The sequence below is a fragment of the Octodon degus genome, unplaced genomic scaffold (genome assembly GCF_000260255.1).
Source record: "Octodon degus isolate 3935 unplaced genomic scaffold, OctDeg1.0 scaffold00111, whole genome shotgun sequence".
In the NCBI taxonomy this organism is placed as follows: domain Eukaryota; kingdom Metazoa; phylum Chordata; class Mammalia; order Rodentia; family Octodontidae; genus Octodon; species Octodon degus.
In genome coordinates this window covers 7,691,938-7,714,832 of record NW_004524687.1, presented here as the reverse complement: position 1 = coordinate 7,714,832, position 22,895 = coordinate 7,691,938, and the positions used below count along the sequence as shown (strand labels likewise).

Genomic DNA, 22,895 nt, shown 5'->3' with positions numbered 1-22,895 from the left:
TTTTTGGTGCAGGGTCTCACTACGCAGCTCAGAACCACAGTGATCCTCCTAATTTGTGCCTCCCTAGTGCCTGGATTACAGGAGTGTGCCACCACACCGGACTCCATTGCTGGCTCAGTATGCTGGGGATGGAACCAGTACAGTATGTGGTGCCAGGGATTGAACTCTGGCCCCTGCACTTAGCTAAGCAAGAGCTTAGTTCACTGAGCTATATTGCTGGCCCTGGTTTTATTTTTTTTTTAATTGACAAATAATAATTATACAGTTCTGGGGTACAGTGTACTATTTCCTTTTTTTTGTCTTTTTGAGACAGGGTTTGGCTATGCAGTCCAGACTGGCCTTGAGCTCACTTTGTAGCCCAAGCTGATCTCCTCTTGCCTCAGCCTCCTGAGTGCCGGGATTACAGATGTGTATCACCACACCCAGCTATTTTTTTAAAAGTGTGTTTTTGTATTTTCTTTATTATTTTTATTCATTTTATTTTATTTTCTGGTACCAGGGATTAAACTCACAACCTTGTGCTTGCCAGGCGAGTAGTTAAGCCACTGAGCTATCTCCCTAGCCTATTTTCATATTTCCATGTATTGTATGATAATCAAACCACAGTAATTAACATTTCAAATATTTTTTATTTTGCTTGATGAGAACATTTAAAGTTCCTCCTTTAGCTATTTCAAAAATATAACATGCTGTTATTAATTATAGCATATTTTTTGGTTGCTGTGCAACCAGATGCCAGAGCTTCTTCTTCCAACCTATCTATAATTTTATACCTCTTGACCATGACCTCCTCTTACCCAGGACACCATCCACATCCCAACCTTTGCCAACCACCGTTACACCTTCTGCTTCTATGAAATCTCAGCTGTTTTGTGTCCCACAGATATGAGACATCATACAGTATTTATCTTCTGAACCTAGCTCATTTTACTTAGCATACTGCATTTTATTAACCAACTTTCCTACTGCTGGCACTGAATTCTTGTCAGTTATAGCTTAGTGGAGGAAGTGGTTTGTTTGGTTTATGGTTTCCAAAGGTTTAGTCCATGGTTGGCTGACCACAAAGCAGAAGCATCATGGTGGAGGGGCTTGGCAGAAGGCTGCCCACCTCATGGTAGCTGGAGAAGAGAGCCCAGGAATAGTGCTAGAGAGGGAAGAGCCGGGAATCAGATGCAAACACCAAGATTATGTCTCCATGACCCACCCAGACTACCCAGATTTGACTAATCCCTCGGGAGGTTCCCAAACTGTGTATTTACAGACAACAGATTTTTTATCTCAGATTGCTTTTTCCTTATAATTCCCACTCTTCCTAATACAGTTGTAGCGAAACTTCTTATATGAGTCACAGTTTACCTGAGAAACAGATATAATACAAAATATACAAATGTATAAGTAATTACAAGATTGGTTTACAATGGTCAGATACAGAGTTGGGTGAGGAATCATTCAGAGGGCGTCTGTCTGCACACTGGAGGCTGAAGGGTTCAGGAGCTCACTTCAGTGTTCTGTACAAGCCCACAGCAAGAGGCCGATAGGTATGAGATGGAAGGTGGAAGAAGAATGTGTGCTGGAGGGCTGGGGATATAGTTCAGTGGTACAAGTGCTTGCCTGGCAAGCTCAGGATCCTGAGTTTGATTTCCAGTACCAAAAATACCCACAACAAACAAACAAACATCAAATGGATCTATGCTGGAAGGCTCCAGGTGGAAGCTGGGTAGTCTGTACTAGAAGCAGGAGATGACATCCAAACTGAAGGTGAAGACTCGAGTTCCTCCAAAGAACCAGCAATGAGACCTTCCTCATTGTCCTTTTGTTGTATGCAGGTTACCCACCCTGGGTGTGGAGACGGGGACCTCTGCACCCACACCATCTCAGGATCCTCCTCTTGCGCAGGCTGAGGATGTTTACAAATTAAGGATCCTTTCCTCCTGTTGAATCACTTAGTTAAACTAAACTGCTCAAGTTGACACAGTGACCAACATCTTAGAGCCATAAGGGCATGTTCTCTACACCCCAGGATGGAGAACCTCTGAGTTACTTAGTTAAGTTTCTATCCTTCTCAAGGTGACACAGCGTATCAGCCATTACACTTCTCTTCTAAGAGGTAAATTCTTCATGATAGTTCATGAAGTTCTCTATGATCTTGTTGTCCTTGCTCCTTTCTGACATCTTCCCCTATGCTTTGCAATTTTTTGTCATCTGATCTTTTGAATACTCCCTTGAATACTTCAGACTCACTCCACAGAGGAACACATGGCTTTAGCTTCCAGCCAGCTTGGAGTTTAAGAAGGTCATTCAGCAGGAGAATCACTATGACTCTGAGCTGCGTAGTGAGACCCCACACCAAATAAATGAATGAATGAAGGAAGGAATGAATAAATAAATAAACAATTTTTAAAAACCTAACCAAAAAAGAAAGTCATTTAGTCTAGGTGGCTGGTAGCTATTACCCCCTTTCATTTTCTTCCGAGTAGCTACTCTCTGGAATCACCTTATTTATTTCTTTACTTGTTCAATATATTCTTCCCTTCTCAAGATTCCCTCATAAGAGTCTTAGTACAATACTTCTCCCTAATCTGTACCTACAATTTTCTTAATTTCAGTTACTTGAGTTCAATATGAAACTAAAAACATGGAAAATTTCAGAAATGAACAACTCATGGATTTTAAATTATGCACTATAATGTGATGAAATATTGCACAATTTCTCTGTCCCACCTGAGCTGTAAACCACTCCTTCGTCCTGAGTACCCCCGCTGTGTAAGCGGCCCACCCATATTTACTTAGCAGCCATCTCCATAATCAGACCCACTGTTCTTACATCAAAAGTCTTGTGCTCAGGTAAACCATATTTTAGTTAATAAGGGCCCTAAAGCATGAGCTTTTATTTGGGTATATCACACCAATTGCTCTATTTTATATTGTTGTTAATCTATTATTATGCCTAATGTTAAATTAAATTTCATCATAGGTGTATATTATAGGAAAAAACAGTATATATAGAAGTTGGTTCTGTCTGTGGGTCCAGGAATCTTCTGGAGGTCTTAAAATGTCTCTGTTTCAGGTAAAGGGGAGATATTGTAGAGGCTCTCTGGTCAGTGTTATATATATATATATATATATATATATATATATGTGTGTGTGTGTGTGTGTGTGTGTGTGTTTGTTCCCTTGAAAATACTGCCAGACATTGGCATTCAGTAAGTCTTGCAGACTGGCTAGACTTATAGTGAATGTTATAGGACAAGTTGTAGAATAGAGAAAGTAGAAGGGGGGTAATTACTGAGGTGTTGGGAACAATAATAAACAATGTGCTATATTCGTGAACTAAGACCATAACGTTGGAATGGGAAGTTCATAAACAAATGCATCGCAGTTGCACTTTGAAATGTACATATCCAGTATAGGCATCTACACACACACACACACACACACACACACACACACACACACACACTGTAAACTTCCACAGATAACCATGTGGATGACACAGGAATACCAAGATGCTGTAGTAAGTCAATCTCTATGATTTTATAATTCATGCTTTGAAAACATTGTGTACATAAGAAACCTGAGCTGCAGGAGCTGAGTCACTGATGTGCATACATTCCAATTGCTGGAAATTTAGGTTAACTTTGGTCTTTTCTCTTTTAATGTCAATGATAGGTGGAAGCCGCTGACTGACATATCTCAAGACATTCAAGTATTTATAGAGCCAAAAGGCAAGATCAGTAAAAATAAACATCCTTCAAAGCCTATACATTATGACTCTGCCAAGGGGTCCTAGAATCCTGTATCAGAGATGCAAGACTATATTTTGTAGAATTTAAGTACAATTTAAAAATTTGAAGTGGTCCCAGTATCTGTGATATAAACAATCTCCGATCATTGTATTAGAAGAGTCCCAGAGCCAGGGAGGTGACAGTGGCATAGCAGAGGTTGTCAGAGCATTTCAGAGACAGTTTTAAATGCTGGCCATAGGGCCCACCAGGAGCTCTTCAGGCTCTTGATTGGACTTGCATGATAGGACAGATCTCTTCTATTCTGTTCTGAAAGACCTTTTTCAGGTGAAAACCAAAGGAGCAGCCAACCCAGCAACTTCTCACATAAGAACTTCCGTTGCCTGCAACGCATGCATAATACCTGAAACTCTGCACTTACCACTGTTTTTGAAAAAGTGATTCTTACTCTTACATGAACCTTTGTTTCTTTAAATGCTTTAATTTAGAATGGCTTCAATAGGTTTGAATGTGATTTGAAAATCTTTAGCAGCTTTTCAGCAGTAGAGCTCCATCCTGTCAACAGGTGGGGTTATGCATCCACTGAGTTCAGGCAGGATTATCTAGTGTCCTTGTGGGAGGGTCAGCCACATGATTTTACCTTGACACCTTCATTTGCAGCCACACATCCAGTGAGGAAGTTGAATGAGCAAATCATGTTTTATACCCAGACAGGCTGGTTCAGATTCCAGGGTTGGGAGGTGCGCCTTGGGCTTTGTTATGGTTTGCATCTAGTTGTGCTCCCAAAACCTCATGCAATTATAGGACAGCTTCTAAAGTGTGTGATTAATTCTTGATCAAATTCTGGGATTATGGGTGTGAGTGCTACACCCGCCCTGGGGCAGATAATCTGCATACAAATGTAGGGAGGGGAGAGAGGCCTGCTAGCTGCCTCAGCTGCTGTCCCTCCCTTTGCTCTTTTTCTGTTTTTGGCTGTCATGAAAGGTTACCCTCCTCCATGTGCTGCTCTGTCTTGGAGGTAGCCGAAACCTCCACTAACTGTGAGTTGAATAAACCTTTACTTGATTTTGGTTGTCAGGTATTTTGTCCCAGAAATGATAGAAAAGTAACTGAGACAGGCTTCTTATTTAGTTTTCTCTAGATTTTACTTTGATCACCATAATTCATATTGGCATCTTTCCTATTAATGTATGTCTGTGGTAGTAGACATTATTCCAAGCCCATTGTCTCCAGTCACTTATTTTAGATTTATAACAAATCGCTAAGTAGAGCATTATTATACTTCCTATTTTACACATAAGTATTGTGAGACTCAGGGTTTAAGTAATTCTGAAATGCTATATGTAATAAATGGTCAATCTAAAATTTATACACAGGAAAAGCCAATATTTTTAATATGTTCCAGCATGTAGTAATTCTCACTATGGAATGAGTATCACTCAGAATAAACTATGCAGAAATCTCTAGGCCATAGCAGCTTAAAACCAGGCAGGTTTTCTGTAGGACGCAGTACATGTTTTGGCTGAGAGCGCTGCTGAGCATTGTTCTGCTTCTAGGACAGAAAGTTTGGGTCTGTTATGACACAGAGGAAGGAGTGCCTGAGTAGGCATGCCAGGTTCTCACCTTTGGCACTCCTGACACTCGGGGAGGAGTGACTTTGTTTGGGGTCTCTGTCCTAGCCGCTGGCTTCTAACCATTGGGTGCTAGCGGCCCTTGTCCCAACTGTGGAAACTCAGTAGTGCCAAATGTCTTTATCTGAGGTGGCAGCATTATTTCTGGTTGACAGCCACTCCCTAAAAGTTCTCAGACTAGCACTGCAGTTCCACACCCAGTAGTGAAGTGACACAGGTCTCAACTTGTCACATGAATCCGTCTAATCAGAAGCGAGCCAGGAAATGCATTTTATAGCGTCACACTGGGAAAAAGCTGAAATACAAGGGAGACAGTGCTAATGATTGCCTCTGAAGGACCTAATCCTATCAACTTCAAGGATTACCATGTAGATTAAATGAAACAACGAAGTTTAAGAGTCTGAGTCAGTGTGAGTATCTGAGGCAGCTTAGAGCAGGAGTTGTGAAACCATGTTGAAATCCAGCCACTCATGTGTGTTTGTAAATATGGTTTTACTAGAATGTGGCTGCATCACTTGTTTCCATATGTTCTATGGCTTCTTTTGTGCTACTCTGGCTGAGCAATTGCAACAAAGACTGGAAGGCTGGCCAAGCCTTAATATTCCCTATTTGCAGAAGTTCACCACTGACTTGGAGCTTTTCTTTGGCAGCAAGGTCTTGGGCTAAGCAAAACTGAATGAGGATGAGGCCCAGAAGTATATTCCAACTAAAGCCCACCAAGTAAGCATAGCAAGTCTATCCAGCATGGGTGTGTTGGCTGAATTCTCCTGTAGGTTATTTCCAGACTGGCATTAAGGTGACTGTGTCCCAGCCTCTTCCCTGGACGCAGTAAATCTGCATGAAGTCTAGCTTAGCACACCACCACCTATGCATACATGGCAGTTGTTTCCCAGTAATTGAGTAAAAAAGCAAAGATGAACAATAACCAGATTGTTACGCACACAAAAGGGAAAGTGTAAGGGCCTCTGGGGCAAACAGGTGAGGGGAACAGAAGCCAAAGGAAAGAGGAGTGGGTGTCAGGCCAGGCCCTGAGCTCAGAACAGCCAGGTTAGTGATCAGGCCAGGGAAAGGTGGCTGGTGATTGTACGGATCTCGTCTGCTCTCCACTGGGGTGCCATCTCTGGAGTTGGTTGATCTTGGAGGTGGGGGAGGCTGGAAGGTGACGGCCTTGGAAGGTGGGGTGACTCCCAGAGCTCCTAAATTTCCCAGTGTAGGCTGAGGTGTGGTGCTGGATTTGATGGATAGTGCAAAGTTGCTATAGTCCTTGTACTTCATGGGCTTGGGAGCGGCTGTGACTTGGGTCCCAGCATTGGTGTCCATTGGTGGTGGGTTCCCAGGACGAGGAGGGCCCTGTCAACTAGGCTTAAGTTGAATTGCTGCTCAGTGGGAATAAATAGTTGGATAAAACACTTTTCTGCAATTTAGAAAGTTCTCTTCTAATCATTGTGGGGTAAAGCAATGTTAGCTGGCCAGCAAGTCTTTGAAAATCATTTGGCTCTGCGGAAGCAAGCAGCATTGAGGTAAAGTTTGTCAAGGCGAAGTATTTTTGAAAACACCAACTTAGCTTTGAAAAATATTCTATGGATGGCAATGTGTACTTGTCAGATAAGACAGGTTGATCATTTTTAAGGCACTAATCTTTGTATCAGAGAAACCTGGGGGTGGCCAGCATTAGATGGAATTGGGGTGGTGACAGTAAGCCACACCCAATCATGGACTCCTTCCACAATTGACCACCACCACGTTGAGCGCTCCTGATCCCTGCCTGCATCTGGTGTAGACCACCAGCTGCCCACTGTAGCCATAGTAATGGGGGACACACTGAGCATTCTTCAGCTCATTAAATGAACTATACCCTGCACCTCCCAAAACCAAACTAAACCAAACCAAACCACAAAACACTGTGGTGCTTATGTCTCTGCCTCCAGAATGCTGGGCTGTATTTCTGGTAGCCTCTCCATCCCAGTGCACTTGGAGTGGCGTGGTAGTGTCAGCTGAATTACCACTTTCACCCTTGTTCCCTCCCTTTCAGGACTGTGACAGGATTTGCATATCTGCCCTACGTGCATGTCTAAGCTGCACTTGCAATGCGATTTTTACATTTTAAAACCCCTCATCCATATAGAGAAGTGTATGGACTGTAAGTGTATGGGAGGTTTCACAAGCAATTCCACCCAAGGTGCCTTCTTCCTCTGACTTCTTGTCACAGGGTACCCTGATTGCTATGAGTGACAATTCTAATTTTTAAAAAATACCTTTTTTTATTGGACAATTTTCAAACCTATGCAAAACTAGAGTAGTAAAGTGAACCCTGTTGTACCTTTACCAGTCTCAAAATCATCAATAGTGTTTCATATTCTTTTTCCCTCAACCCAACCCCTGCAACACGACACTTTCTTAGCCTAAGATCTCAAACTACAGTGACAATCCCTGCCTCGAGTGACATGAGTCTTTTTTTCCAGAGATGTGGGCGGATGGGTGAATGGATGGATAGATGGATGGATCTGTCAGTGTGGCTATAAATAGAAGTACACTTATATGATCTTCAATTACATATCAATTTATATATCTTTTACTTTATAATTTCTCATTTGTAAATAATATATACTAAAAGGACCTATGCATTTCACCCTAGAAGCTATGTATTTGTAATTTTGTTGAGGAGTAAGTGAATTGACATGCTAAAGCTGTTATAAGAGAAACTGGTAAGTATCCCATAAATCTGAGTGGCCATCACATCATTGTCATCATTATAGGCAGTAGGTTGACAAGGTTGTCATGGGCTCTCTTCCTGTCCTAGGTCTACGCTGTGGTGGTGATAGCCTCTGTAGTGGGATTTTGCCTGCTGGTGATGCTGTTTCTGCTTAAGTTGGCAAGACACTCCAAGTTTGGCATGAAAGGTAAGAAGAGTTGAATTTATTTTATTTCTTATGTGGCATCATTTTTTGCTTATGACTGATGCTAATTGCTACTACCAAAGGAAGTTGCTAGATTTACAATGATGGAAATTTAAGGCTGGAAAAACAGCAACAAGGATTTGATCCTACAAATCAATCAGAGCAAAATAATGTTGGTTACTCAACACTGCCCACTTTCCAATGAGAAGAGCTGTCCCTGGAGACCGGGACTGGTTTCTTGAATGTCAGGTGGCTAAGATTACTGGTCTGTAGGTGGTGGTTGGTCTTTCTTTTTCCTTTTAGTATGGGTGGCACCACACAATGGTGATAGGATATACGTAAACATGTACTTTGTGCAGATAGGTCCTTTCTGCTGTACATTCGGTTTCCAAGTCTCCTGTGGTGTGCTTTTTGGTTGCTATTGTTTTTTAGATCTTCAGGTTTCCAAATTTAAACTACAATACTAGAAATGAAGTAAGAAAAGCTATTGGGAATACACTGCAACGTTGTGCATGAATGGCCTTTTTCTAATGGAAAAATTGTTAGGGTTAGAAAACTATGGAGTACATTGACCAAGACTTAAAAACGTGTCTTTTATAGAGGCTTAAATATTAACTCAGGGGAGGGAACTTGTATGAATGTTATTATAGAAAAAGTTGAGTTTTAGTGATCTAAAACCATGTGATTTGAAGTTGAAACTTCGTCTCAGCTACAGTATTATTGTTGCGTTTGTGTGGCCTTTTAGCTCAGTCCTGCTTGTAAATACTTCCGAGTGAGAGCTGTGAGACAGCTTTCATGGTGGCTTAGCTGTGTGGAGGGTGAGTCTGGCCAGTTTTCTTTATCCACACAGTCTCTTGAATTACTGGGAATATTCTGGAATATGCAGAAGGGAATGTTTAAGTGGGAGCAGGCTGCCTGGCATGCACTGGGCCCTGGGGAAGATTTGGTCTATTTCTGAATGCTCCTCCTCCTATTTTGTTAATGTCCATAATGGGGGTTCTTAAATCAGAAATGAATGGGAAGGTAGAGTAGTAAATTTAGGTATAAAGGAATAAGAGACCTCAAAAGCTCCCTGAACTCCTCCTAAGCTGATGATCCATGACATTTCTTTAGGAAGAACAAAGACTTTTCACTGTGCAGTTGTCAGGACTGAGAGGAAGGACACTAACATAACTTTAACTGACTCAAGGACACTGGTCTCACCCATGGCTCGCTCCTACGAGCCCTTGTAGGACTTGCCCAACCTGGGTTGCTCAGCTACTCTGGAGTCTCTGCTTTTGCAAGGCCAGGATGAACTTGAGAACTGGTATTTCTGAGAGTTTCCATTGGAGACTGATGTGGTATTGCCCCAGCTTTCTTCAAGAACAGTCATTCTGCTGGGGATTTAGCTCAGTGGCATAAGCACCTGCTTGGCAAGCTCAAGGTCCTGAGTTCAATCCCCAGCACTAGAAAAAAAAAAAAGAACAGTCATTTGGTTTCATAAATGTGAGCTAACTCATTGCCCTCTAAGTGTGGGAAGGTGTGGGGGAGGAACCAGAACCAAACTTCCAGTATTTCCCAGGCCATTCAGCAGCCTCTGATTGCTGCTTCTAGTTGGCTCTAGTGAGCCTGCTGACCACCTGCCATGACAACTTGCTTCCTCACTCGCAGCAGTTTCTTCCTTTCCTTAGAGTCTTGGAGTACATGTGCCCAGGCATAGACTTTATTGGAGAGTTCCAGATTGTAGCAGTACAGCACTTCCTCTTCCAGAGGATTTAGTATAAGAACTTTTATCCTATGAGCTGCTCAGAGGAAGGATATATCTAGATCCTTCTGGGACTTCATTAAAAGATTTGGGAGCCCACCAAGCAGAATTTAGGAGCCTCTCCCCATGCCAGCCCAGGAGCACCACTGGAGAAGACTCATCTCTAGAGGCCAGTGTGCTCCTCGCTGCAGTGCAGTCATGAAGCAGAAGGGGACAGTCTCAATTAGAGAACAGACTGTATTTCACACTGAGACCCCAGTACCAACTCTGAAAACAGCAACTCACTTAAATGATTTGGGGTGATGAACTCTGAAGCACCCACATCCTCTGAACATAACTTGAGGGCATTCTCAGTGCACTGGGAGAAAGAGCTGCTTACCCTCGGCACACAGCGTCAGTCAATGGTTTTCTTCAGGCCGTGCCTGCTTTTTGCATATCTTTGTGCCTATTCTTAAACATAAATAAAACTATTTTTAGAAATTTTGTCTCAGAGTCTCCTGTGCTCGTTTAGAATAGCTTATTTGTCTGTGGTAGCTGCACATGGATGTGTGGCATGATACAAGCACTTTTGGCCTGATCTGAGGTTATTGTTTCACAAGTCAGATGCTGAGCTGATAACCTTTAGGGATCAAAAAATTAAGATGTGGCTTATGCACGGAGTGCAAATGAAACTGCATAAAAAGGGGTGTTTAAAAATTAATGCAAGTTAATGTACTCAAAATGCTATTAAAGCAAAGATGACTGCTTGCAAACATATGTCTAAAAAAGGGAAGAATATGTACAAACACAATTGTACTGCCTGAAATAACCAGGCAATATGTCAGTCAGGATTTTGGAATAACAACGGGATAAGCTGTGTGGAGATTTGTAAGGGGCTGATGTGCAGGAGGCCCGCGGCTGACGTGCTGATGAGCTGTTGAAGAGAACTCCAGCCTCTGGCATCTTCAGAGAGGCTCTGGCCCTGTCGTTGTTCCCTTATTCCTGAAACAGATTCCGGATAGCAGGTGGCTGCCCACTCATCCACAGGGCTCATAGAGGATTTCACCCAGCCCTGCCTGTACTAGTCTCCTTTTTGTTACTCTATGGAAATATCTAAAGCTTTGGTGCTTTGTTATTTAAAAACAAAACCAAAAACGGATGAAGGGCCGGCAGTATAGCTCAGTGGACTAAGTGCTTGCTTAGGTAAGCGCAGGGCCTAGAGTTCGATTCCTGGCACCGCATGCCACGTTGGCCCCATCCCCGTGCTCTCTGAGTGGGGATGTAGTCCAGGCATGGCTCTGCATGCCTGTAATCCCAGCACTGGGGAGGCAGGAATCAGGAGGATCACTTTGCACACACACAAAAAACCAAAAACTTAAAAACGGGTGAATTGAACTCACAGTTGTGAACATTGGAGTCCACAGAGCACGGTGCCAGCTCTGGTGAGGGTCCTTCTGCCTTGCCACATCTTTAGGTAAGGAAGGAAGTCAGAGAACAGGGCAGGGCAATCTTCCTCTTCAGGACTGACCTCTCTCACAGATTATCATGCCCACCATCCCCAGTGACATGAGGCTCCACCTCTTAAAGGATCCTGCGGCCTCCTAACACCAGCACACTGGAACCAATTTTCCAATACTCATTCGACCTTTTTGAGGAACAAATCACACAGAAATCATGGCCCTACCATTGTATAATTTATCTTGAAAGTTGGCTGCTTCAGATGGTGGCAGACACCTTGATATTATGAAGTACAGTTGAACGCAGCAAATTGAGTGAGCTTGGGCGAATACAAACTGGAAACTTCCTGAGATCGCACTAGAGCTGAACATGGGCGAGCTTGAAGGACTGGCCTGGGAGCCGAAACCCTCGTGTGACATTTCTTACACAGGAAGATGGCATCTGTGCTCCACACCAGTGAGACACATCTGGATGGAGGATGTAGGCTAGAGCTGGCCCACAGGAATGTCAACTTGGGTGTCCTGTCCCTTCCCCACAGACAGACCCCACTGGTGGGGCTCAGCACAGGTGACAGGCAGGAGCTCTGTGGTAAGGACGTTCATGTTTGTCTCTTCATCTTTTTTTTTTTTCCCCTGAGCCTAGTGCAAAGTTGACACTAAATAATGTAAATTAACTGAGCAATTAGAATTTTCAACTTACCCACTTTGGTTTGATGATTGGCAACGCATGAAAGAGAAAATCCCAGGGCTTTTCTAAGTTTTAAAAGGAACAAAATCCCTTTCTTTCTTTGTAAATTGCCTAAGATTCAAGATAACTAATGACCATAGAAAAGAGGTCAGCACCTCCAGGTTCAGCCTAAGGATCTATGGATCTTCACAAACTGTTTTTTTTTTACCTTTTGTATTTTAGGAAAGGATCTACAGGGTGTTCAGAGTCTCACTACTACATTAGACTCATAGTGATTCTCCTGTTTACAGCCTCCCAAGTGCTGGGATTACAGGTGCACGCCACACCACATCTAGTCTCATTTGTTGTCTCAGCATGCCCCGGGGGCAGGGCCTGCATGGCAGGCTCGGGGATTAAACCCTTGGCCCTTGCACCTGCTTGCAGGCCCTTTAATCTGCTGAGCTATGAGCTATTTGGCCAGCCCTTCACAAACTATTTTAAACAATTATTTTTATCTAAGTTTGGAGGGTTCACTTTAACTTTCCATTTTGCATATGGACAGTCAGTTCTTCCCCCTCTGCCATTGATCTGTACCTTTGGAATATGTGTCTGAGTCCAGTTCTGAGGCTGCAAAAGTGGCAGATGGTCACTGTTAAGCTAGAATTTATCCTTTACCTGTACTTCCTATGGTTTAGGCTTCTTGTTACTAGAGTCCGGTAGGCTCACAGCCTTGTTTTAATAAAGATGCCAAGCGATAGATTTATTTCATGTCTATTTTCCTTCTTATTTCTGTACTTTTATACCATGTATTGCTTATTAGTAGAGTATCTACTTATCATAATTGTAGAACTCCCTAGTAAAGCTTCTCTGTCAGTATTTGGTCATCTGTACAGAGTGTGCCTAAGTTTTTACAATGGATGCATAAAATCTATAGCAAATCTATCCAAATTGATACCTGTTACAATATATCTATATGCAAATACATATTTTATCCTTTCTTCTAAGGCAGCCTCTGTTCACTTTCAATAATAAAAAACTCAAACAATTTTCCCGAGGAGCTTCATTGTCAAAGAGTAGGTAACTAGGCCTTTGCATGATTTATTCATGCTGTCACTGAGGCCTTGGGCTTTGCTCTGGCTTGCTGCTCTCCCTGCTCCTTGAGGATGTGCAAATGCAACCAGTGGAGGAGTGGTGGGGTCTATCCACATGAGGGCTGCAGCCACCAAAGGGTGCCCCTCGGAGGGCACCCTGCAATGGCAGTGATGGTGTAGTAGGCAGCAAGGAGGAGGGGCTTGGCACTCAGCACATTGGTAATGAATACATTCAGCTATTAGCTCTTCATTCCCTGCATCGCCTGCTGGAAGTGTACATATGATGATCCTCCCCAAGGTACTGCTGTATCCTTTGCGTCTCTAGAAACATTTGCCCTCAGAAACTCTGCAGAAGGAACAGTGAAGGAAGTTCTTTTTCCCATTGTCCTGATAGCCTGCACAGATTTCCTCTGTAGCCTCCTGTCCTTGCATGAATAATGCAAGACTGAAAAATTACACAGCCCAAGGGTGCAGACCTAGATTTGCTAATGGCAGGGTCTAGGCTCACAGTTCAAGTTTCTTTTCTTAAGCAAGATCTTCTAGATACCTTTGAATACCAACCAAAAATCTGGTCATTAAAAAATAGTCAAAACCTTAGCAAAGCCAAAGCTAAAGAGGTTGAAGGTTAAAGCCTTTAATATGAGCTGAAAACAATTCTGGAAAATTTAAGAGGTTGAGTTTAACAGATATTTGGATCAACTTTTAAAAGACGGAAAAAAGTGAGTGAAAGCCAGAAACACAGTTGTAGAAACATCTGTAAGGACAAACTGTTTTCTACATCCCCCATCCCATGTATTCTTAAATAGCAATAACATTGAAAAATTATGACACTAACAAATGAATACATTCTTTCTTCAAAATTTCACTCAGTTTGGAAATATATAAAGTTAAAAATAAAAGTTCCCCATCACCCTCTTTTTCCATTACCATTTCTACTCCTAGCCTAGAAATAACTTTCTTGAACTATCCAAGATGCATATTTTATGTAAATGATCAAATACATAGCTTCATTTTTTATTTCACAAAGAAAGTATAATACCAACCCTGTTCCCTATCTTTTTTTCTAAGGTAACAATTTGCCTTGTAGATCTTTTTCTATCAATATCTAGGGAATCTGCTGCATTTGGTTTATTAATATTCCAAACATCCTGACGTCAGGCTACTTGTATCTGAAACCTGCCTTGACCCCGTGACCCCAAGTAACTATCTTGTTTTTGCTTATCTTGGTACTGTTTTCTGCAATGGAACAATCTGTTGGCTGTCTTTCCATTAATGTAACAAAATTCTGGAGACGTCAGCTCAATAGATGAGATTACTTTGGCACCTGGTTTTGAGGATGACAGTGCATCCCTGGCTGGCCCACTGCTTTGGGCCTGAGATGGCCCGTCATGATGGGAGTTTTGTATGCAGAGCAAGATTGCTCCCAGCTCTGAGGGAGAAGGGCTGGGTGCTACTATTGCCTTTGTGGATGCTCTTAATAGTGTCTCTTTGTATCACAGTTCTTCCCACTAAGTAATGTTGAGATTAGAAGTCTGCATCATATAAGTCTTTGGGGAATGTTCTAGACCCAAATTGTAGCACACAGTCATAGCACCTAACTCAGAAGGTTGCTATGGAAACAAACTGGGTTGATATTTGTGAAGCCCTTATAAACATCACTGGCATTCAGTAATGCCTATATAATTACTGTTGCTATTAGCAGCAAGATTAATATAATTGATAAATTATAATATATTTGACAGATTAGGTCTTTAAATCAAACTTTCATATGATTATTTCAAATAATACATTCTATATTGAATAGCCCTTGAAAACAAATTTCTGAAAGAAAAAAGTGAGTGTGCTTTAGATGTGGTTAGATTACCTTGTCGAAATGCCTTCTAGTTTAGTCTTCCTGAAGCAGTATGTGAGGATAACTGATTGTGTTTTTCTTATCCATATTGGGTATTATCAGTCTTACATTTTTTTCTAATTTGGGTTAAAATGATATTTTGATTAATGTGAGGAGTAAGAAGAAATGTTATTTTGTTGTTGATTTATATATACACAATAATTTATATGTATATATTGACTTTTTATAGGTATGTACAATATTGATATCTTCTTCTAGTGCTTTGAATTTTTAATATAATCCTTGATCAACAAAAAGATGCCTTTTCATAAAGGCAAATCTCTTCACCTTTTTCATTTAAGTTTTGTGTCTTTCCTAGGAAGGCCTTCCAAATTACACTCAAAATATCTTAGGACTCTCTTGTAGAGAACAAAATTTGTCAATATTAATCAAGTCCTTGGACATTTCTAAAAAGATACCCAGTGGAAAAAGTTGAGTAATTTAACAAAGTGAAAATATAGCTAATGAGAATTATCAGCACAAATATCCTTTCCTGTTGTTTGGAGAAGTTATTAAAAGCTTTCCCTTATGTGCTTGTGAGCTGAAGGTCTGCTTCGGAAGTCTCTTCTTTCCTGCCAACATTTGGTTAGGCCTCCATGAGAACAAAAAATGCTTATCCTTTACTGCAAATTGAAAATGTGTGTAGAATGTTTAAGAATTGGTCAGGTTGGTCCAGACCAGAAGCAGGAGCATACACTTTTAGGCTTATATGGAACAACTCTGTAATTTTAAATGGCATATAATAATTACACATTTATGGTTTAAAACATGATACTTTACTACGTGTATATACTATGCAATCACCAGATCACAATTATATACCTACCTCCTCAGACATTCAAAATCCTCTCTAGTAGGTGTTTTAAAATATATGAGTAACTGCTGACCATGGCCATCATCCTGTGCTCCAGGACCTTAGGCCTTCCTCCTTGTTTCATTTTTGATCCTACTTTCTCTGCCTTCCTCCCACCCCGGGTAACCCACTGCTCTTCTTCTGGGAGATCAACCTCTTTAGCGTCTATACACTAAGGAGAGCCTCAGCATGTGCCTATCTGGGCCTGATGTGCTTCTTTTACACAGTGTCTTTCAGGCTCTGACTTTCAATCTCCTGTCTTACCTGATCACTCCTCACTAGCCCAGTGCAGTTGGGAGGTTCTGTTGGCCTGTAAAGTAGAAGTTCTGCGACCATTTTTTAGACTTCTAACACTACTACTTTCACTAAGAAGTAAAAGATTCTTGAAGAAACTAGATTTTGTACTTAAAGTTCAGGAAAAATGACCTCTTTTTTGGCCTTCCTTAGACCTCATGAATCCACTTGCACCCCTTCAAGTGCATCACTGTGTACTTTGAAAAGAATTTTGAAATCTGGACGTATGCAGGTTTTCTCCTCCTCTTCCCCCTTCATTTCTCTGTTACTGTCCTGGACTCCCCTGTCTTTCATTCCTACTTCTCTGTGCTTCCTGACCTTTTACTTTCCTCTGTGTTGCTTTTCTTCCTCTTCACTCCTAGCATCTGATTTTGGTGGACAAGTTTTACAGAGCTTTTGAAGAAGACAGAGAATAACTTGGCTTAAATTCTAGCATATGCTTTGATTTTATCTTGCTTTATTCTGGGCAAGAATACTGAATGATTGTGGGAATTAATTTGGTTTCGTATCAGCACCGTTGTCATGCAGCACTTGGGAAAGCAGCCTGTTTGAAGAGTGCATAGTCTCCATGTTCTTAAGTTAACTCTTAAGTCTTCAAGCCTAGGAAGATGTAAAAATGTGACACTGGAGATTTACAAGTAAGGAAAGCTTGAGTTCCAATCCTAGATTTCCCATAGAGTTTAAACTAAGTCTTAATTGCATCTTGGTAAAATGAAACATAATACTAATCTCTTGAGTGATTTTAAGATTAAAATCAGTGCTTAGTTTAGTGCCAGGCTCTTGTAACTAATTCCAGACAAGATAGTTATTTTTAAGTTTCATGTTCTGATAATACAGCATTAGAGAAAAGAGTTTGGAAGATTCTTCTCTGAATTTATATTGAGTGAACTACAGAAAAGTATTACACATGTACACACTGTATAGGAGTGTTTCAATGTTTTGTTAGCAGAGCTCATAGAAAAAATTGTAATCATAATGTGTCTGTACTATATGCACTGGGCCAGGGAGATAGCTCAGTAGAATAAGTGCCTGCTTGGCAAGCATAGGATCCTGAGTTCTATCCCCAGTACTGAAAAAAAAGTACTGTATGCAGTCTATAAAAAGTTACTAACAATCATTCTACTTAAAGCCCTTCAATCTCTATAGACATTATGAATATAAATTATTGCAAATTCTTAATTTTATTATCATTTGAACATTTAAGCTGCCTAAGTTAATTTAGGCTTATAAGGAATGGGTTTTATTGACTGATTTGTTATAGACACATTATCAGTTTCTTTTATAGAAGATTATTTACTGAAAGAAAGAGATGAGATGACACTGGTGCTCCCCCGTACCCATTAGCTCAGATGTATAAATGTGTGCTTGTAGAAATTTCTAATGTGATTCTTTTTGGCATGGAATTACAACTGCTAAAACGATTTATTTTATATAAAAAGCAGGCTTTAAATTTGATGTATTTACATCCTGTTGGAGAGGTCAAGAGGGACTCCACAGAAATTAAGTTCTTCCCTGTGTAATAGATTGGCTTCCCTATTAATATAACCATAGGCCAAGAGGCTGCAAATTTCCTGTGAGTGAAGCCAAAGTGTGGACAGACATAAGGCAGCAGAAAACCTGTTTTCATCAGGGGAAGTAGAAACACACTGATTTCTGAGATCACCTGGGAACATTTTTGGTTGTAGGGCAGAGAGAAATAGAGGGCATTATTTTTTATTTTTTATTTTTTGCTCTGAATGCCTGCAGGGTAGGTTTGGCTGGCTTGAGTTGTGGGGATCGAACCACAGCAACCTGAGCCTGACTGCTTTGTGGAAGCAGCCACTTAAAGAACTGAGCTAAGGGGCAGGCCCTCCAAAAGCTACAACTCTTGTTGCATAGGTCCTGCTTTACCTTGGTCTTAACCACCCAGCAGAAAAGTATAAAAACGAAATATAAGAAGTAAAGCCATGCTGTTATGTTGAGCTATAGGGGACTCAGGTCAACAATTTCTGACATTGCCAGTGAAGTGGAAGACCCAATACTATTATGGACTAATGAACTCTTTTGGATTATTTTGCTGAGTTAACACACCTATACTATTCGAATAACGGAACTTAACAAAAAAAGGGTATACAGATGAATGTCCATTTTGTATCTGTGTATTCAAGGTGGTTGGGATAGATATATAGTTACATTCTCTTAATGAATAGAGTGATTTGTTCTAATGGTGTTTGTAGATAGGATATCATGTCCGCATCTTGTACAGCAATTAACCACTAGGAGGAATGTATGCAATGTGTTAATTATTGAAACTGTCCTACCAATTTGATTTGAAACTGTCTCATTGCTATTTGTTTATCAATAAAATTATGAAAAAAAAGTAAAAAAAATAGAGGGCAGAGTGACCATTTACTTGCTGTTACTCAGCTCTTCTAGTCTTTAGTGAGATGTGAATGTTCCTAATTGAAGTAGTTCAACTCAGGGGAAGGCAGGAAGAGGTCCTGAGTCTGGAGTTCATGGTGGGAGCAGGCAGGAGGAAGGAATGTTGAAAACGAAGGACATTCTTCCAGTCAGCTTGTGTAGTCTTGAAAAGGCAGTAGACTCAACCACCCAACTGAGCCTTTCCCACTTCACTTCCTGGTTCACCTGTAAAGAAAATCACCTGAAGACCAGAAATAGCTGTGCATGACTAGCTCCCCTGTGAGGGCCACCTCCAGCTTCAATATCTACTGGCCTGTTGCAGGATCATTTGTGCACCCTGGTGATAGTATTATTTTGGTATGTGAAGATCCATAGCCTTTTTATTGTTTTGCATGTGGAAGGTGTCCTCGTAGTTGCACCTGTGACATCCAGCATAAGGGCAAAAGGGCAGTCCTGCCTTTACCCTCTCTTGCCAGAATGTGGAGGTTCTCAGGGAGCAGTTCAACAACAACAACACTTTGAAGCCAGACTTCCCATAATGGCTTTGCCATTTTGTTTGAAGGAAATCCTTACTGTATTTATATTTTATTTTATTTTATTTTGACAGAGTCTACAGGGTCTCACTATGTAGATCATACTTTTAGTGATCCTCCTGTTTTCAGCCTCCTAAGCACTGGGCTTACAGATGTGTGCCACCACACCCAGTCTCAACTGCTGTCTCAGTGTGCCTCAGCAGTAGACCTGGCAGGGCAGGCCTGGGGATCCAAACCCTGACCCTGTACTTGCTTTCAAGCACTTTAATCCACTGAGCTATTTGGCCAACCCCTTTTAAAATTTTTTTAATTAATTAATTTATTTATTTTTCATAAAAGCATTAAGAAAAAAAATTCTTTTTTAACTGAAATAAGAAAAAAAGATTATCTGAATAGTTCTTCTACTGGAAATATAATGCTGAGTGGAACAAAATTTCTCTCTCACAGAGTTTACACTTTAGGGCAGGGGAAGGAAAAAGCAACAAAACAGAAAGAGAACAGAGGTAATCTACTGGTGATGGTGAATCCTGGAACAAAAGTGAAGTGGGTGCGGGTATTGCTATTCTTGAATACTTGAGAAAGAGCTTTGTGATGAGACCACTTTCCAAGATCTCAGGGAAGAGAAAGCCATTTTGCTAACCCAAGAAAGATCACTGCAGACGGAAGGAGCAGGGTGCTCTGGCATGGAGGAGCCAATATGTAGGGGAGATGACAGAGGAAGGAAATGCAGCCCCCAGGCAGGGTGGGCCCTGGCGAGCCATCCTCCGACTGAGCGGGAATGGTATCCAGCACTTGGACAGTGTCTTGAAAGAGCTTCAGGGTGGGCAACACTGGTGTACACATTTTAAATGTGTAAGTGAACATCCAGGAAAAAAGAATGACTGGGAGCAAAAGCTCTCCCTGGGGCTTGGAGAAGAGGAGTTCATGGGAAGAACGAGGAAGAGTTTTTCTCTAGAGCCATGATCAGCTTTGGGAATATGATCTACATGCCCCACACTCCCAGCAGACTAAGCTTCTGGAAAAACAGACTACAGTTAAGGTTTTAAAGTGGGAAGACTTTAAGACTATGCATTTCCAGAAAGGAAGACAGCACCTGAAGTTCCCGCTTATTATCTTCTCTTTTCCTGGGAAGTGATGTCTTTGTCTAAATGAGTTTTCCTGGCATTGCCACTGGTGGTGGGGGAGGTACCTAATTACCCTATAGCAACTCTCCTTGAGTGTATTTTTCTATCTCCATGCTTCATTCCCTTCTTATTCTTTTGCAAATTATTTGAATATCTATCAATTTTCTGTCCTTCTGGCCTTGAGTTGTAGAGAACAGCACCCTCTGCAGTCTTTCCTGTAAGACCTGGGATCTTGCTTCTTTTCAAGACTTTAGAACTGAGATATAGGGCTTTCACTTTGTGGACTTCTGGGTAAGATGTATTTGTTCCGGACTGTGTTTTATCCCTAACAGCTCATATGATTATGGGTAATTAAATTCAAATATACTAAGAGACAGATTTGCAATGCAGAGCCTTGGACAACAGAAATCTAAAAATGGGAAACAATGGCTATAGTTTTGAATAATTGCATACACTGGCATGCATTCTTGATAATCAATAGTATTAGTTTTGGTTTGGTTTTTTAGTTTTCTATCCTGTATCTTAACAACAAATCAGATTCTTAGCAAGTTCAGAGGTTTTGCATTATACGGTGCATAGGAAAAGTGCCAATAACTATATTCATAGTCTGAATTTTCAGAATTCAGGATTCTCCAAGCCTGAGTAGTTTGGTTCTGTCCTATCATTTTAGCACTGATTTTAGGAAACATTTTAGCTGGAGATTGCGAGTTCATTGTAGATATTCTGTAACTGTAATAATTGTTGAGCAATTTTGTCGAGGAAGCTGTTCAGTCATTCTGTGGCTAAATCCTCTCGCTTCCTCTCCTCCTCCCCTGTGGGCATTTTCCATTCATCTCCTGAGCTCCTGCAGAGCTCTCCGAGTCCCTGAAATGGAAAACAGCCCCATCTCTGGTGCAAGTCATATCTATGTGTAGCAACTGGAGTTGCCCATTAATCACCGGGTGTTATCTCTCTGTTGGGCTCCTCAGATATTCTTCATGAGTCTCATTTTAATCTGTCTAGTTATACAGTGTTTATAGCTGTTAGAGAAAACCAAGGCTGTGTAGTACTTACAGAAAAAAAACCCTGGATTTTATTCAGGATTTTGCAATAGAGACCTCAAGACAGAACTGGAAGTAGGCTCAGTTGTGCCTGCAGCATAGACATGCAGGAATTGATAGGCAACAGCAGATAGGGTATAGAAAGCCAAGAGGAAGCACAAACAACAAGGGGCTTCCAGCTCCACCAAAGTAGCAAGACCCTTGGGAAGACGGGTCAAGTAGTGAAGAGTCCCTGGACCAGGGGTAGGGGATAACCCTGGCCAGACAGGGAGACTGATCAGATATGGGCGATGGGGATTTGGGCTAAACCGATTTAAAATGGTTCTTCTTAAAATTGGACTTAGAGATGGATGCAAAGGTGGAACACCAGTCATGGTGGAAAGACAGTTCAGGAGGCCTGAGGAGCGCTGGAGTAGTCAGCGGCTTTTCATCAAGGATATAGGCTATTCAGGTCTTCTAAATGTCTTCACGTAATTGTCTTAAATAATAAATTGCCAAATTATAAACCTTCCTGGAAATTTTTGAAAATTTGCAGGCCATTGTATCATTTTCTTTTAATGCAAAGAAAGATGATGGCATATTTGAAACCATACCTGCCCAGAAGACATTAACTGCATGTATTACTTAAAAGTTATTCTATTTCATACTTCTATCATTATTAATACTACTGTGCCATTTAATCCTGAGGTGACCTCATAACCCAGTCTAGGTATGCCCTTGATTTCATGGCATCTCTGAGTAATAACCTGAAAGTCAAATTTGTCTTCCTCTACTACAGATAAGGATATAGATGTATAAGAAATTATATTTTTAGTTCTGTTTGGTGGCACACACCTTTAATCCCAGCCCTTGAGAGGCTGTAAGGCAAAAGGATCACAAGTCTGAGGCCAACTTGGACTGCATAGACAGACCATTTCAGAAAAATAAATTTTATTTTTTTAAGTTACAACAGTTTATTAGAATAAAGCAGTACTTGACTCTGTGGCATAGATCTGTGTGGACGAGGTGCATAGATGATTCTGTACAGTTGCTAGCATCCCAGAATCTCATGTGGTGTGCTTAGTGAACTAGGTACAAGGACCAGGAGTCACGGCTCTCTGGCTTTCTCTTGATGCCTGGAGATGACTGTGTCCTTCCCCAACAGCTTTAGTCTGAGCAAGGTCTGTGTGCTTGTGAGTGAGTAGCACAGCTTCCCTCCGTGGAAAACCACAGCCATCATGGGCTGGAAAGTTTCATTGTTTGATGCCCAAAGGCAAACTTTTGAAATTGAATTTCATACCCCTCGGACATAGTGACTTCATATTTAGTTCTGTAGAAATCACCAAAGTAAAAACTAGTGAGCATACATTGCATTAAATGTGCACCACTTAGCAAGGAGCACACTCCCACATGTCTGTGTTTCCACAACTTGGCCTCGAGCCGGGGGCAGGTGCTGGCAGTTCCCTGCTTGGCTGCGTTCTGCCCATCCTGTGTTCACCTCGACTCTGCATGCAGATGTGCCTGTGAGCTGGCCCGCAGCCTGCTTTAGCAGGTGAGTTTTGAGATGGTGGC

General features: G+C 41.4%; 1 protein-coding gene across 1 annotated transcript in view; it reads left to right on the top strand.

The window, feature by feature from the left end:
* Ntrk2 (neurotrophic receptor tyrosine kinase 2) overlaps positions 1 to 22,895 on the top strand; it is a 388,716-nt gene that overhangs the window by 75,275 nt on the left and 290,546 nt on the right. The window contains exon 14 of the mRNA XM_004639387.2: positions 8,175 to 8,274. Within this exon, the coding sequence (XP_004639444.1) occupies positions 8,175 to 8,274 (100 nt within the window). The remainder of the gene's footprint in view (positions 1 to 8,174; positions 8,275 to 22,895) is intronic.